This window comes from Gavia stellata, chromosome 4 (genome assembly GCF_030936135.1).
Source record: "Gavia stellata isolate bGavSte3 chromosome 4, bGavSte3.hap2, whole genome shotgun sequence".
NCBI classification, from domain to species: domain Eukaryota; kingdom Metazoa; phylum Chordata; class Aves; order Gaviiformes; family Gaviidae; genus Gavia; species Gavia stellata.
Window position 1 is genome coordinate 6,961,421 of NC_082597.1, and position 17,865 is coordinate 6,979,285.

The window sequence follows — 17,865 nt, forward strand, 5'->3', positions numbered from 1 at the left end:
TGTGCAGCACTACAAAAATTTCCTGCGAATGTGCTAATAGGCCTTATGAGAATGTTCTATCACCACCCATCTGTCACTTTTTAACAGGCCTGATTGGCAAGCACTTGTAACAACTGACATCTGTTCTCGCTTATTGATATGTAGATTTATGGTAATTGCTGTGAACAATAAGACACAAAATTACCTAAGGTGAACATTAAATTAAATTTTCATGCCCCTATCCTTATAAATAATTTTTTTAAAATCTTAAGTTTCAAGCAAGGCATACTGTGCATCTGTTTTGTACATAATTTAATTGTTTTTTTAATCTGCCAAATTACAAAAGGAAAGTCGAATTTCCTTGCAATCTTGAATATTTGCCAAGCTGATAGCGCATTGGTAAATACATGTTATTAAAAATGGAATCAAACTGTATTGTGATTCTGTATTTTTTTAATCATTTCCCTTTAATTCCCAACATTGTCTCCATCATGAAGATCAAGAGTTATTCCTTACCCAGAAGTTGGGTTTTTTCCCCTACAGGGTGATTTTCATTTTTCATGTGCAGCTCTGCCTATGAGGCTGTTCTTCAGCGTTAAGCAATTTGCATTTCTTCAGAGAGACGTGCATTTGCTGAGTGAGCAGCACTTTCAAATAAAAACAATCTCCTCATTTGCGGTCCAGCTCCGTTGCGGGATTTGGGACTGTTTTGAAAAAGCTGTAGGATGTGAAATGTGTGAAGACAGTGTGTGAAAGTGGAGAGAATGAGAGCGCGGATTAGTCCCACAGAAGTATACCTTGGCTGAAGTTCAATTGAACCAAAAATCCCCCTTTGAAAGCAAAGTACTTTCTGGGTCTGGGACTTAAGAGCATTTGGTTTCTTCCTCCAAGTTTGTCCTGGCAAGTGGGATGTTGACGCACTTGACAAGTTGATGGGAGAAACCAATAAAGAGGTAAAATGCCTGAGGAGCGTGAAACAGTGATGACAGGACTTATTTTTTATGTGTTTGAGCAGACAGAGGACCCTAAAGAGGATGCATATTAAGTGATAAACCTGTTGACACAATCAGCTCTAGACTGTGCTGGATGATGGTGTGTGCCATGAGCCCTTGCTGACAGACACATTCGGGTGCTCAATTCAACGGGGCTCTTTGCTGTCCTTCTCTTATGTGTGTGTGACAACAGCAAGCAGTCTTTTTTCCTGAAGGCACTGAAGCTGACACCCTGTAACATCTGCAGAGCTGGTTTGTGGCCAGTGTCTTTTAGTCACCTCTACAGTAAAACAGACTGGGTGGGGAGACGACTTCGTCAACTGCCTAGCTCATGTTTCTTAATCTTTTTTTGGCATTGAAACTCTTTCGTCAAGTTGATGGGTTCCTCGTGTGCTTCTGCAGGAAATGTCCCACTATTAAAAAAATGTTTTAGTGGGATGAGGCAATGCTGGTGTTTGTTTGGCATCCACACAGGCGCAACGGTGGTTCATGAGTCCAGAGAGAGCAGTTTGTTCCGCTGCTTATTGACCTTGTCTTGCCTGCCGTACTTTTCCTTGAGCGCTGTAGAGTGCGCCTACGCTGCCTTCCAGCTTAACAGCCCTCTATGCTCATAGCCTTCTGCAGCCTTGTATGCATGGGCAAAGCTGTGCACATAAAATGCAATAGAAAAATCAGTGTTAAATTGCTTCAAAATCCATTTGCATCTAAACTGAGGTTTGGAGAAAAGTCCATACACTTTCCAGAAGCATGTGGGATTTCATCTAGGTGAAGCTACTTTGCAGTCTCTCCTCTAGTACCGTTCTGTATTTGCTATTATTTAATCCAGCCATGTGTCCTGTTTAGAAGTCCAAAGCGGAAACCTCCCCACAAAAGAAATATAAGCTGATTATGACTGATCTGTCTGATGAATAACTAACCAGTGGGTGACAGAAAATCATGCTGCCACGGTGGAGAGCAACCCACTGCTTTCCCAAATCTCTGTTACAGAATGGCACGAAATATGGCCTCAGTGAAGACCAGCAATGTTTGCTGGACATTCTTTGCTGAATTACATATACTTCTTGTGAAAGAGAAAGGTAAATGATATTTGAGAACCAAATACCAATCCAGGATGAAAATGGATTCCATATCTCATTTTGAGAGCAACTCTCTGCTTTGTTTGCAAAGAGCTGGATCCCAGCTTAAATATTCTCCATCCCTAAAATCTTGTTCAAAATAATCTGCAGAATCTTACTATCAAAGAAATATTATTTTTTTTATAAAAAAAAAAATTTACACCTGAGGCAAGCAGGTAGGTCAACTGAGTAATTAAAAAAAATTATGCTTGCATATCTGAATTTCTATCTGAATTGTACTTTTTGACTGAAAAGTTCTCACGTTAAACCAGCGATAGGATTTGAAAACTGTTATGAATTTCCTTACCATCTCTGGTTTCAGAAATTTATTTGTTAATATGATGCTGCTTCCAAAACTTAGTTTTAGACTGATAATAAAAATAAAAGGCTTTTAAAATATTCAGTGAGCTTCCCCTTCTTTAGAAGATTACTTTGTTCAAGATTTGAGATGTTTTAAGCAGTTTTATTCTATTAATTTGGGTATCCAGTATCTAATTCTTTAGTATTTATAAAATGGCCATGTAATTAAGGTACAGTTTTGCCATTTCAGAGTTACCTTTGTATTTTAGAGCACTTAAATTTTGTGAGAGCTGTTTAGAAGACTGACCAAATTGCAACAATGACCCGTGATCACTTTATTTAGTAGTTACACCTAATTATCTAGGTTAATAATGACTTGTGACTAGGGTAGCTTTATGGCGCCTTGCAAAATAATTTGTGTTGGTACGGTTTGAGAAAAGCCTTATTTTTTAAGATGGTCATTAGCCTCCAGAAGAAACCTGAAAGAGGTTTTTTTGGTCACATAATTCCTCTAAATGTCTTGTGCAGATTCCAGACTACAAAGTGGTGGATCTTGGATCAACTAGAACCTTACTCACAGAATCACAGAATCACAGCATGATAGGGGTTGGAAGGGACCTCTGGAGATCATCTAGTCCAACCCCCCTGCCAGAGCAGGGTCACCTAGAGCAGGTTGCACAGGAACGGGTTCATGAAAGGCAGGTCCTGCTTGACCAACCTGATCTCCTTCTATGACCAGGTGACCCGCCTAGTGGATGAGGGGAAGGCTGTTGATGTTGTCTACCTGGACTTCAGCAAAGCCTTTGACACTGTTCCCCACAGTATTCTCCTAGAGAAGCTGGCGGCCCGTGGTTTAGACAGGTACACTCTTCGCTGGTTAAAAAACTGGCTGGATGGCCGAGCCCAGAGAGTTGTGGTGAATGGAGTGAAATCCAGTTGGCAGCCGGTCACAAGCGGAGTGCCCCAGGGCTCAGTTTTGGGACCGGTCTTGTTTAATGTCTTCATTGATGATCTGGATGAGGGGATAGAGTGCTCCCTCAGCAAGTTTGCAGACGACACCAAGTTGGGAGGGAGTGTTGATCTGCTTGAGGGTAGGAAGGCTCTGCAGAGGGATCTGGACAGGCTGGATCGATGGGCTGAGGCCAACCGGATGAAGTTCAATAAGGCCAAGTGCCGGGTTCTACACTTTGGCCACAACAACCCCATGCAACGCTACAGGCTTGGGGACGAGTGGCTGGAAAGTTCCCCCGCAGAAAAGGACCTGGGGGTGTTGATTGACAGCCAGCTGAATATGAGCCAGCAGTGTGCCCAGGTGGCCAAGAAGGCCAATGGCATCCTGGCCTGTATCAGAAATGGTGTGGCCAGCAGGAGCAGGGAGGTGATCATGCCTCTGTACTCGGCTCTGGTGAGGCCGCACCTCGAATGCTGTGTTCAGTTTTGGGCCCCTCTCTACAAGAAGGACATTGAGGTGCTGGAGCGTGTCCAGAGAAGGGCGACGAAGCTGGTGAGGGGTCTGGAGCACAAGTCTGATGAGGAGCGGCTGAGGGAGCTGGGGTTGTTTAGCCTGGAGAAGAGGAGGCTGAGGGGATACCTCATCGCTCTCTACAACTACCTGAAAGGGGGTTGCAGAGAGGTGGGTGTTGGTCTCTTCTCCCAAGTGACTAGTGACAGGACAAGAGGAAATGGCCTCAAGTTGCGCCAGGGGAGGTTCAGGCTAGATATTAGGAAAAAGTTCTTTACTGAGAGAGTAGTGAAACATTGGAACAGGCTGCCCAGGGAGGTGGTAGAGTCACCCTCCCTGGAGGTATTCAAGGAGCGTGTGGATGTGGCATTGTGGGATGTAGCTTGATGGACATGGTGCTGTGTGGTGTTGGGTGGGTTGTGGCTTGTTGTTGTTGTTGTGTGGCGTGGGTTTTGTGGTGGTTTTTTTTTTTTTCTTTTTTTTTTTTTTTCAGGTTGGACTCGATGATCTTACAGGTCTTTTCCAACCGTACTGATTCTGTGATTCTGTGATTCTGTGAATGTGTCCAGGCAAGTTTTGAGTATCTCCAGAGAAGGAGACTCCACAACCTCTCTGGGCACCAGTGCTCTGCCACCCTCAAAGGAAAGAAGTTCCTCCTTATGTTCAGATGGAACTTCCTATGACCAAGTTTGTGCCCGTTACCTCTCGTCCTGTCACTGGGCACCACTGAAAAAAGACTGGCCCCATCCTCCTGGCACCCACCCCTTAAGTATTTATAAGCATTGATAAGATCCCCCCTCAGTCTTCTCTTCCCCAGACTAAAAAGACCCAAGTCCCTCAGCCTTTCCTCATAAGAAAGATGTTCCAGTCCCCTAAATCATCTTCGTAGCCCTTTGCTGTACCCTCTCCAGCAGTTGTCATCGTGTCACATTTTCAAAAGCACCAACATCTGAGCTGACTCTCGGCATTTGACTGAGGCACAGAAGTTAGAACCTCAGCCCAGCTAGGTGCTCACCTGAGACCTGACCTACCTGTTGGAACATGCTGTATTTGAATTTGGGTGTTTATTCACAAATAGATGCTTATATCAAGGTTCATCTCACAGTTCCTAACGCTGGGATAGTAAGAATACCTCTTTATGGGGCTCATTGATTGTACCAACCTCAGTCTGCAACATACACATTTGGAAGTAATATCACTCTGCATTATTGCAGGAGTTCTCAATTCCTAGAAAATACCTCTCCTTCATTGCTTTCTTTTTCTTCTCAAACTTACTTACAAAGTATTCTGTTTAACCTCTTTTTTTTTCATCTTCTCCAAGTTGTTATTAAGTTCCCCTGGCTTGAGAAACAACGTGTGCAGGGAGAAGTAGTATGTCCTGTTAGACAAACTAACATTCAGAAAAAATTGGACAAGATTTCAGGCACTCAAGCTCTTCTTTGGGTGTTCCCCAAAGCTCATGCAGTCTTCCCAGCTCTATCACTCGGTCTAAAAAAGGTATTGGTCTTCCTACCACCTAACCTTTTGTGGGTACTTACATTATCAGGACTACAAGAACATAATAAAACTCTTTTAGTATTTTTTTATGCACCTTGTCAATTCTTTTGAGGGCTCAAGCAGCATGCACAGTTCTCCCTCATGTGTCCAAACCTAAAAGGATGATCTCTCACTGCCATCCAAACAATCTCTCTCACGTCCATATGTAAACACCCAGTCTGAACATCGCCCCTGGGGACAGTTGTGTCTTATTCAGAGGATCCTGAGAAGGACCCAGTCTGGTTAATGCTAGCACCTAACTTGTATCTGCATTTTAGTCTCTTACTGAAGCAGTTAGCCTTAGAGTAAGTACCTAAGTACTTTGTCGCGTCCAAGGTAAAAGGCAGGTAACTTGAAGGCCTCTGGAGAGGCAGACTCCTGTCCCTCTGATTGAAATCAAATAAATGCCATTTGCTGTTTCTTAATCACCTTTTCTTCCATTTCACATAAATTCGATTTATTGTTTGTCTTTCTTTACTTGCCATCTAAATTAAAGCCTTTGCTATTTAAATGCATCCATTTCTTGAAGGTCCTCATTGAAATGCAGGTGTATCTCCCCCACATCTTCTAAAATAATGAAGTGACAGATGATTGGGTAGGCTTGATATCACAGTCCAGAGCTTATGGCCTGAAAGTCCCTACCTCAGTGATGGCTCTCTGATCAGACTGATACTAATTTGATGTTCTTAGTTCATATGTGTTTTTAGAAATGAACGATCGAAAGTAAAATCAGCACAATTATTGGCTATTGCACAGTGTAGCCATAGTAGATATATTCAGAGGAGACACAGGAAACAAATAGTATTCATCCCAATTATATGACCCTGTCCTGAATGTGTTTTAAACGTTAGTTATCTTCTTTACACCCCCTGTTGTGTCAGGAAATAGTATCGTGCCTGGGCTTCACACAGAGTTTAAATTACTTTTAATTCTACACTTCCCTTATAGAAGAGGCACAAACCACATTTAATTTTCCTGAACTATAGGCTGGTGCCTTTGTTATATTCTCTCAGCTCCAAGGTAGAGAGGCGAGAGATGCTATTCGGGGACTGTTAGAGGTGGTTCCCAGATTATAGATGTCTTAGGAGTGAAAGGAATAATTGAATCTCTTGGCAAGGTACATCCCAAGCTCCATATCCACTGAAAATAGTTGTTTTGGGTTTTTTTATTACATGTTTTAATTAACCCTATTGCTTCTCCGCGCAGGTATGAACGCTTTACAGTTACAGAATTTGGCAACTTTAGCAGCTGCAGCAGCCGCCGCCCAAACCTCAGCTACGACCACCAATGCAAATCCTCTCTCCACAACGACTGGTGCTCTGGGAGCCCTCACAAGTCCCGGTAAGAGCAGAGTGCTTGCTTTCAAAATACAAACATGGCAATAAATGGGAAGATGGTAGTTAAAACAGTGATTCCGGTTGTGTCTAAGTTCTGTGCTCATATAAATTCTGAAGACCCTTTTAATAGCTGAATACATTTTTGTTGCTGTCATTTTTAAGCAAGTAACTAATTTTTCAAGTGGTCCAATGTGGGCATGTTCACATTTCCAGAATCATTTCAGAGGCCATTAAACCCTAACGGACCCATCTTACAAAACTACATGAAAATTACAGTTGTATGGGAAACTTAAGCCAAATTATACTTTTCAGAAAGAATTCAGAACACGAGCCAATCCTTCCCATCCTACAGAAAGATCAGCTGAGGTAGTTGTTTTTAATCCGTAGAGACTGATCTTTGATTCCCAGCACATCGTGCACGTATTGCCTTCACCCATCATGAATTTTTGTGAAGTCGTTCTCTCTTTTTTCCTTCTCTTTTTCTTGCTGTAGCCTCAGCTGAGCTTTCTTCTGGTCCTAACTAAGAATACAGTTACAGAAGTGATATCAGATGCACAAGGAATACATAGCCAGATTCGGACTTCATTACACTAAGCAGAAGATGGATTTATGTGGGAATAAGGGACAGGATAAGAGGTGGTGGTGCCTCCGTGCCCACCATGTAGAATTTCAGCCATGCATGTCCAATGTCTGCAAAACCCTGGAGAGAAATCAGGGCAAATCCAGAGTTCAGTAACATTTCAGCGTCCTCAGAATCCATGGAGAGAGGTGTTGATTCAGTGTAGTTACTCTGGATTTACAGTGATGCAGCTGAGTCAAGAATCCGGCCACTTATCTTTAAATAAAGGCTGCAGGGTGTAATTATTTGCATCATGAAGTTTGTTTATTGCTGTTCTAAAAAACATTCATATTATTTTAGACACCACTAAAGAACATTTGTGTTTAATCTTTGTTTAAGTGTGTATTTATTCCCCATGAAAAAGTAATTCATGGCAGACGGTTTGAGCTCATCAGTAAGGAAAACAGTCTTCACTGCACAATAGAACTGGGACCGAGTGTGGTGCCGGGTGTTCAAGCTGGCCGGTGCTTCCCGTTACATTACGGTTTTATTGTTTGTTTGGGGGAGAGGTTAAATGGAAGGCAGCTTGTCTAAATATGAAGTCTGTGCAGCATTTTCCTGTTTCTGATGTGAGCCTCATCTCGACCTAAAAATAATATTCATTCGCAATATCTCTGAGAAGCAGGTTCGGTGAAAATAATTTTGGTTTGCTGATATATTTTTTTAAACCTGAGCAATCTCTTCCCTCCATCCTGGAGCTGGGCCTTAACGCTTTGCAAAAGGCTAGTGCACTCAGTGTCACTGCTTCTGCGCTACTCCTGTCTAAATGTCACCCATTTATAGAAGTGGAAATGTTGCATTTCATGCATGCTCTGTAGCGTTTCTGCAGTTTAGCTGTTAAATGTCTGAGTGGCCTGTCCTCCCAATACATTTCTTGAGCCGTACTGACAAGACTTCTCAGGGCAACTGAACATACTGCACTGCGGTGCAGAGGGGCTGGAAATGAACTTTCCTTATTGCTGCTGCTCTGCAGCAAAGTGGCACCAGAACCTCAGGCAGCAGCACGTTTCTGTCGTGCTCTTGGTCTCGCCATGTTAGCACAGGGCTCAGATTCATCCTTAAGGTCCACGTTTTCCTTTCTCCCTCTCCAACACAATCTTCTTATCCAGCCTGGCTGACTTGCTGTTCCTTCTTTTAACCTGGTCTCAAGGCTCCTTGAGTACCTGGAAGGTGGTTTCATCTGATGTCCAAGTCTGCAGAAGCACCTAGTTAGAAAGGTGCTTCAGCTGGGCTAGGCAGATACTTCTTTGGGATAACTAGAGGATTGCTCAGGATGCTATTGTAGAGCAGATACCAAGTTTTTTCTGAAGAGATTAATGCTCTTGGCTAACACATTGAAGATGTGTTACTTTCAAAAGATTCTTGACATTTAGCCTTTGAAATAGTGTATTCAGAATGACAATTGCTTTTGAAAGTCTTATAGACGGTAGCTGTACACAAGCGATTCTAGTATTAGATAGCGTGGTGTGTCAAAGAGAAAGTCTGTATCTAATAGGTCCATTGACCTATTTATGTTGTACAACCAACCTAAAATCAAGCCTTGGAAAAATGTCCTTCAGTTTAACCTTTCTTATCTGGTTCCACATTCTCCACCCTATTAAATATTTTGTAAACCTGAATAATACCGTCAATGATTCTTCTCTGCTCTATGGAAAATGAATTTAGTTCGATAAAGCTTTTCATAGTAGCTCAAAGTATTTCCATTAAAACGTGAAATATGTTGGCAGAAAACATTTAAATCTGCCTTTCAATGTGTGGATATTTGGAGGCCTTGAGGGTATTTTTTTGGTCTAGTTTTCTTTTAATAGAACACTTCAGTTTGTTGTGTTTCATAAATGTAAATTATTTTGTCTGATTTCAAAGCCTGCACTAAGCCCAGGAAGAAATGTTTGTGTGTCTCCAGATAATGCATTAAATTAATATTTCTCAGTTCAGAAAACTTCCCAAATTTAGAAGAGTGCAAAGGCACGTGTTTAAATTTAATCCTTTTCTTGATGCTGTTAAAGCCAAAATACTGCGTGGAACAGGGATGGGCATGAGCATGTACTACTAATACGCCTTAAACCATGGCAGCCACATATATTGTATCCATGTTTCTACCCATATGTAACTATATCTCTCCTGAAGATCTCTTCTGAATCAATCTTTGACCAAGAACTCTTGTTCTGTCCTTTGTAGACATGCGTCGTAAGAGCCCCAAATGGTGGTTACTTCAGTTAAAATTCATCTTGCAGTTTAATTTTACATAGATAAGATTTAGCAACCTTCAGCGCATCAAACTATTATGAAGGGATGGTGGTCAGACCAACTTTGATGCATTGGCAACATGGAAAAAGGGGTCAGGAAGTGAGGAACTAACAGGGCATCTGATATTTGAGGATGTCAAGTTTTGCTGCTGGCTTCTAATTGCAGTATATTCAAAAAGAAGAGAAAAATATTCAGCATCTAATAGTGAGTGTTCAAGCTGTATGAAACTCCTTCTTCAACGTTCATACAATCACATATTTCCAAACAAATTAAACGCCAATGATCTTTCTCTCATACGTTCTTACTAAATAGCTTTGACCACAAGAGAGTCTAAGGACACTCATTCTCCTCCATGTGCTAAATACTTTCTCTTAAGCTTGAAACAGTATTCATTCAGAAAGAACAGAGACAATGCAATCCCCCAAACTATTAATTTTTTTATAATTGTAAATTTATAATTTCAATTTTGCATACCCATGGAAGTCTCTCCCTACAGCATTGTTAGAAATGATTTTTTAAAAGCCTTTGCTTAAAAAAACATGAAAGATTAAGCTTTCATTTTAGTAAAAATCCCCTCAGGCAATAAATAGGTTCTTTTGTATCTTGGCCCTGGAAAAAAAATTAAAATGGTTTAAATTGCCCATGGTTAAAGTAACTGTTTCTTGCAATTATCAGATGGCAGTGAATAAAAATGAAAATGAAATCATGAAAGAATAAAAACCAGGTAAATGCATATTATGTCTTCATGAGTTTCTCACGGGTCTTTTGAAGACTCATTTAATCATCTTTCTTGTCTTTTATTTTGATATGATAATTGTTTCCTTTATTTACTTTAATCACCTCTATTTAGTTAATTAATTCTTCACTTTCTTTTCATTTCATTTGCTTAGAATACTTTCCTGTTTTAAAGGCAGGTACTTGTAGTATATCATAACATAAGGATTTGGGCTGGGGTAGCTTTTACCTGGCTCTAGGTTGTCTGAGACAGTTTGTCTCAACTCCTTTTTGGTTGGGCCCTGGAAGTTTGCATTTCCCATTAACTGGGAAGGGATTTTGGAGCGACTACCTCAGGTATAGGTATCAACACTGTAAATTTCTCAATTTAGGCAAGATGAATCTCAGCTAAGTGTCAGGAACCTTGTCCTGTCCTCCAGAGACTGTCCTTGCCACGTGCTGCAAATGGATCAACTAGCAAAGAGCTTGCAGGGAGACTGCTATTCCAGAGCCTGCAGAGATTTATGGTTAATTCAGTGGGTAGTGGGCAGGCTTGGAGGTGGATGTGAAGGAGGGACTTACAAGCTCAGGATCAGAGTATCTGCCTCTAACCCTGGCTGACATTTAATTTGCCTCAGGTGACCCGCTACCCTAATTTTCCCAAGGATAATAATGTTGGGTTTCAGACACCAGCTTACTTTGTCATCTTGCCCTTCTCATCATCACTGCACGGATTTTTTTTGTTTAATGCCATAGCATTAGAGTCACAGACTCACATAGTTTGGTAGACACTTCCCAAGGTCTCTACTCCAGGCTCCTGCTCGTAGCAGGACCACTTAGAGCAGGTTGGTGAAGGTCGTGTCCAGCCAAGGTTTGAATATATCCAAGGGTGGAGATTCAACAGCCTGTGCGAGCTCATTTCAATTTTTTTTCTTGAAATTCATGCATAAATGTTTTTTCAGTAGCCAGTAGGAAAGCCCTTCTATGTGCAAATGAAGAGACAAAACATCTAATTATACATCCAAATTTATCTGCATAAACATACACAATATAACTTTTGAGCTGTGGGGGGATAGAATTGCTAAACCAGAAGCTAATTCAGTTTCAGACTTTGGAGCCTTGATTTTCCGTGACATTTTCATGATTATTTGATTCTCTAAACTATTATTTATTCACACAGCTGAACAAGCTATTCATGCTTCGGTAAAAAAGCTCTTCAGGTTTATCTGCTGCGTAAACCTAGAAAGAAATCTTTCTGCAAAAAAATATTGTCAGTGTGGAAAGTAAGATGTTTTTCTTTAACGACCTCTTAAAATCCAGCGCAGCTTTTGCCATATTATATCAGAATTCAGCCATTAACTCTTATGTTGAAAAAAGCTCTCCTAAGCACAAAAGTCTAAAAATACTCATTTTCAGACAGATGCTGACATTGAAGAATAACAACCCCGAAAAAGGAAGTCTGTGAAATAAAGAATAAACTGAAAAAGAGAAAAAAAACTGATTACAATGCCTGTCCTGTAAGAATTAAATCATCCTTTCCCCCTGCTAAAAGCAGAGGATTATAACTTATAGTTAGCCTCCATGGTTCGTTATTTTCTCTACCCCCTAATATAGCATGAAGATTGTCTTTGTTAGTTGAAGGTATTCATGTTGTGAACACAATTGTTGAAATGTTAGAGATTTTATAGAATATACAAGATGCTTCAGCTGAGAAGCAGTGAAGAATGTTCAAATAATCATTCTTAGAAGATTCTCTTTTTGTTCACTTCAGTACAATACGTTTTTCTCCAATCAGCAGTGCAAGTATGCCACCGTGACATTTTGTTAGAGGCCAGTACACCCACTGAGATAGCTGTGATTTGCTTCCAGGATGATCCAAAAATAACCCTACCAGTAGGTGTGTAGGAAGGTCTGACAGTTTGCTGAAGAATGAATTGAGGTAGGTGTTTCATGTTGGAAAAGATCAGCTTAAAATGCAGAATGGCACTCTTCATACTGTAGTACAAATTGATGATTTTTGTACCGTTTCATGTGGAATTAATGCAGGTTCCATTATTATAAAATCATTTAAAATAACGTACCATTATTATAGAATAATTTAAAATAAGCTTTATTAGTTTTGCAGTAGATAGGAAACTTCCCTAGCATAATGTTCATTAGTTTTAGGATAAAGATAACAGTTGATAAATATAGCACATCTCTTAAAAGTTTGATACATACAGTCTACATACAGTACCCATACCTCAGCTGGACAGATGCTTAAACAACCGAAGTGTATGATGTTCAATTTTCTATTTAAAACTAGTCTTGTTATTACCACCATTATCTTAGTGCTCTGAGCATAGAGCAGTCCAATGCCTTAACCCTCATCTCAGCACCCATTTTTTAAAAGTATGTGTTCGTAAGGAAGCCTTGAAAGAAAATCGTGCCTTTGCATGCCCACCACCCAGCGCCTGTCACTTGACTGCCTAGTTCAAGGAGATTTGTGATGGGAGAAGTATATTTGTGAACTGTTGTGTGTCAGCTGGGCTTACCCACACAGTGTTAAATTTCTGAGTCGGTGGTTAGGCTCCTAAGTAAGTGAATTGATTTTGACCGCTCTTAGTGCCCAGAGATTATGCTACTTCTTGGAGAGATGCATTGCTGCTAAGCCCGTCTGATAATTAGGTCACCCTTAAGCAGGCATCCAAACACACATATGGGAGCCAAAAACAGGATACTGGGCATGCATTTTTGACCTATATTTGTATTTTTAATAATGCTTCAAAATGTCTTAAATGCCTAAAGAGGAAAAGAGTAGGAATTGAGGCTAAAAATTTCCCAGAGTCCCAGTGCAGGAAAAGGGGAGGTGAAGGGTGATGAATTCTCCCGGAGCCTCCCTGGAACAGCAGTGTCCCTCCCCGGTCTCCTCATTTGGAAAAACGAGCCAGCGAAGGATGCCGATGGCAGCAGGCAGGCCATCAATTAACCGGAATGACCTGTTCCCAGATTTGTCCCTTAAAATGTAACGGGTCTTTGTATATTCTCCTAGCAAATTGGTTTCTGAACAGGTGTATCAATTCAGCCTAAAGGATCTTTGGGAAGTTCAGTTGCTAAGCGGCTGGGCTTAGGGTGGGCAGAACCTGTCAGTGAAGAAGTGTGAGGCTGCCCGACAACTGCAAAAGCTCCTTGCCTCTTTTTTAGAATAAGCATTACCATTTTATGAATCTTTGGCACAGAAGAATCTCCAACTGTTTCCTCAGAATTGCATAAATACCAAAGTTGTATGCTGCAGGACAGAAACACGTGCATATTTTTCTGTGAAGCATTGGGCTAGTTAAATCTTTGGGGTTTTTTTAGGAAACAGTGTACAGTACTAAACTGTGGATTAGTAGGATCTAATTCAACAGGAGACATGTTTGTTTTTTAAACATTAGTACATCATTATTTTCCTAAAGTATGAAATCCATTGCCTTAGCACATGTCAGGATTTACTTTGCTTGTAGTATGCAAATAACGCTTTGTAATACATTATATTTTGTAAATGTCTCTCTACCCCACTTGTAATCTCTATTTCAAGCCACAAGGATCCCAGTTTGTAAAAAAGGCTATTTTTCTTTCTGTTGGAAGTACTATTTCAAGTTCATTCAGAGTTGTTTTCTACTAAAGAAACATGATACTATCAGCTTGGCTACACAGGTGGATATGTGAGCTTATATGCTATATATCTTAGAAGAAGTGCCAGACCAGGAAACGCTGGAGTTTATAGTGTTCAGGACATAATGTAAATCTTAGCAAAACTCATGCACTTGAAGGAGCTTTTAACTGTTCAAGGTTTACTACTGCCAGCGCTGCTCCTTCAACCCTACTGAAAAGTGCACATGTCCATGGATACTCATGGTCTGTTTTCCTAAGGCAGGATAAATTGTGGAACATAATGGAAATTAGAGTTTATGAATGTCTTTAAACTAATTGTTTCAGCATTGTCTGAAAAGAGCTAGTTGTTTGAATATGGGGCCACTGATTTATTTTATGCATTGGCCAAACAAAAATATCTCCAACAACTGCATGAGTTTAAAACCAAATAAAGTAAACCCTTGACTGCCTTTGCTGTTAGCAGAACAAAAATGTGCAATATGAATGAAAGGAACCAGTGCCACATTGAACTACATATGACTTTACAAATGGTCTGCAAAGGACCTGGCTGAGTAATTTTACATGAGACAAGATATTTCTCGATTTCTGCAGCTTACAGAGGTGAATGACTATTCTTGTGGTGTGCTGTTACAATGAGGTTGTGCTTGCACACCCCACTAAAAATCCCTTCTTCCATGGAAATTATTGTTCATGCACTTTCTGGACTCACAACTCCTTTACCAACAGACTCAAATTTTCAATATATAGTTTATCTCATCTCTATTCTAAAATACCATGGATAGGAGTCCTAAGTGTCAGAAGTAAACAAATCTTTTAGGCACATCTTGCAGCAATGGAAAGACAAACACCTCCTAAGGACTATTTACCTGATCTTAAGACAGATGTATTAGAGATGTGAAAATGAAGATGAATCCGGCCATCCTCTCCCATGTACTAGAATTTGAATTGCCATGTATGCATGTGACTAGCACTCTTGCAACAAAAACATTGCTTACCTTTAACTATAGACTGGGACTCTAATGACACTCTTTTTTTACAGAGAGATGCTACTGCTTGTTGCTTTTTGTTACTTAGTGGTAAAAGTCTGTCAAAGATGTTGCAGGCACATGGGGGGCAGCGTGATGGAAACCAGTACTCCAGGCAGGAGATCCTGGCCTCAAGGAGATCCTGGCCTTTTTGATTCTAGATGAGAAATTCTTTGGAAAGTGATTTAAAAGTGGTTGTATGCTGAAGTGGCTCCACATGGAGGTTGTTTCAGCATCTGGGCATGAGTCCCTGAATAGCTTGCTCCAAATAGTGTGAGATAGCAGTGGCAGACATGAGAGCACAGCTGGAAGTTCCCTGTAGAAATGCTAATGCTCTGGTTTTGATGTGGACTCAGTGGTGCTTCAGTGAACACAGGCCACAGCCCTTGGCCCCACTGAGTAAAACAGAGTCATAAATGCTCAGTAATTATTCCTTGTTTTCTTCATATTGTGGGGTTTCATTTTGGTTTGATTTCAGTCTGAGTTACAGTTCGAAATATCTAAGGGGCAGCTATGAAGTTAACCCAAGCCAGCCCACTGTGCCCTATTACTCTCTTCCCCAGCCTCTCTTTAAATACTTCCCACCCAAAACTAAAAGCAATTTATCGTTGTGGTCTGCTGGAGAGAGTGCACGATATGTTGCAGGCACAGTGCTGAAATAGGATATATGACTTGTAGTTTATACTAGAGGTGGATGGTCTTCACTGAGCGAGACATTTCAACAGAACAGAAGCATCAGTGTGGAATTGGCCCAGAATATTAACTTGCTTTTTACTCTCTCTCTCCACCTTCATAATCTCACAGGAAAATGTACCCTTAAACACAGTAGCCTAGGTTCACAAAGATATGCCCAATCAATAAAGCCTTGTTTCCTAAAATACTTTCTGTTGGATAGATAGGTTTGGAGGAAACTTACCGTTTGTAAGACTAGAAAACTACAAGAATAGCCAGCTGATAGGTTTGTCTGCCATACCTGCAGTATCTTTGTGTGCTCTGTTTTCTCCTCCTTCCCTGTACTGCTATGGAAGGTCCTCAGTGTAAACACTGTAATTTCAAGATAATCAGAAATGTCATTAGGCTTTAATATAAGTGACATAAGTGATTAAGATAAGTGACCCTGATTTTCACTTGCCCCAAGCTCCCAGAGCTTCCTTAGCTCTCAATACCCATGCGCTACTGAAGAGTATGGATTTATGAGTCTAAAGTTAGTCTCCAGTTCTTGAAGATCTTGGCTTCTTCTGAATTTGCAAAGATTTTGAATGAGTTGGTTCACCTCACTGTTTTCTCTTTTTTCTTTTATAAGTGAATGTACTCAAAGGACTTTGTAGGATATAAAACTGTTTCAGAAAGCCAGCTTCAGCCAAAAGGATCACCATGGGGAAAGACTCCTCTCCTGCTCTCCCTCTCCCACTCCGTCTCCCTTAGTCTCATTTGCATGTGCATGCACACAGACACACAGAAGCAACCAGATGGTGAGTGGACGCTGCTCTCGCTTCCCCCTTTCCTCACTGGTGCTTCTCTTTTCCTGTACCCTGAGAAGATACGGACAATCTCTCACAGGAATTGTTCACCTGTGAGTAATGAAGAAGTAGAGAAACACTGACTTATTTGAGAAAGGCTGTGACATTATTATATGTCTTTCTATATTGTCATTCTTGTTTCCCCCCAACTCTTTCTTGCTGGCTTGCTTTTCTGGTGCTCTTTCCCTGGAGTGTGTCTGTCACTTTTATTTTATTCTAGCCAAGCACAGGCAGAGCACTTAAACTTACTAGAATCTTCCTTTTTGACATATCAGACAGCACTTCCAAGATACCAGAAAACGAGCAAGTTTTTACTTCTGTCTCCCCCCAAATGGTAATGTGTTTGTCAGAGGACCTTATGGAGAATTAACCTCCCCGGACTAGGAAGATCCACCTCTCCTTTGCCAAAAATTGTCCCAAAAAACAGAACTGGTGCATGCTGGTGCTATGTTAGCAACTGGGAGACCACCAGTTTGTGCAAGGGTGAATACTTGGATTGGCTGGAGATGACCGTAAAGGGCAGACAATTTAATGCCAATCACACATGCTAGTTAGATTAGAATACTGATGAGCCCTCTTGAAAGGCCAACTGCATCTTCTTTCAGCAAAAATATTAAAATACCCCCTTTCCCCCACCTCCCCCCCTAGATTCTCCAGAAGAATAAATTAAAACTTGGAGGTGTGGTTATTATCACAGAATAATTAGACCCCATGGGATTAGCGACACTCAACATTTGTTAATGCCCCTGGGTTGTGATTATCTAATAATGATGATGCCTCTGTCATAGCTTAATTATTCTTCCCCTTTAAAATGTTCCTTATGCAGTCAGAGCCCGTAGAGTGTGCTCATTTCAGGCAGAAACGCAACTGCAAATTCCTGAGAGCAATGTCACATGGGCAGTGTGATTGACTTGCCCACTTCTCCCCCACGCCCATGTTTATAATCCCCATTTCAGAAGTTCCATCATTACTGCGCTTGAATTGCTAGTCCTTCCCATAGGAGACACTTAATTCACGTGTTTAGGAGAAGGTTTTTTGGCCTCTATCTCTTTAAAACAACCAGTTGTTGTTAGTGCTACATAAAGAGAATACACCTTAATCAATTGACATTAAGCATATAAGATCAGATCTGGCCAGAATCCCGTATAATAGCAGATGGGTGGTCCAGATTCCCCGCCACATAAGAACCTTCTACAGTTGGGTGCCTTTCTTCTCTGTTTAAGAGAGTACCACAACCAAAATAAGATGTTAGAAGTCAGACCAAAGTTGGAAGCTTTGCATAGACTTCGTCCAACACAACTAAACTTTGCCCAATATCTTTAGATTTTCACGCAGGCCAGCAGGTGTTTGTCTTGTTTAGATACAGTTTGCAAGACATTGTTC

General features: G+C 40.9%; 1 protein-coding gene across 2 annotated transcripts in view; it reads left to right on the plus strand.

The window, feature by feature from the left end:
- The window catches only part of CELF2 (CUGBP Elav-like family member 2), a 380,716-nt gene that overhangs the window by 333,936 nt on the left and 28,915 nt on the right, over positions 1 to 17,865 (plus strand). For both annotated transcript variants that reach the window (XM_059816034.1, XM_059816033.1), the window contains one exon: positions 6,591 to 6,725. In XM_059816034.1, the coding sequence (XP_059672017.1) occupies positions 6,591 to 6,725 (135 nt within the window). The remainder of the gene's footprint in view (positions 1 to 6,590; positions 6,726 to 17,865) is intronic.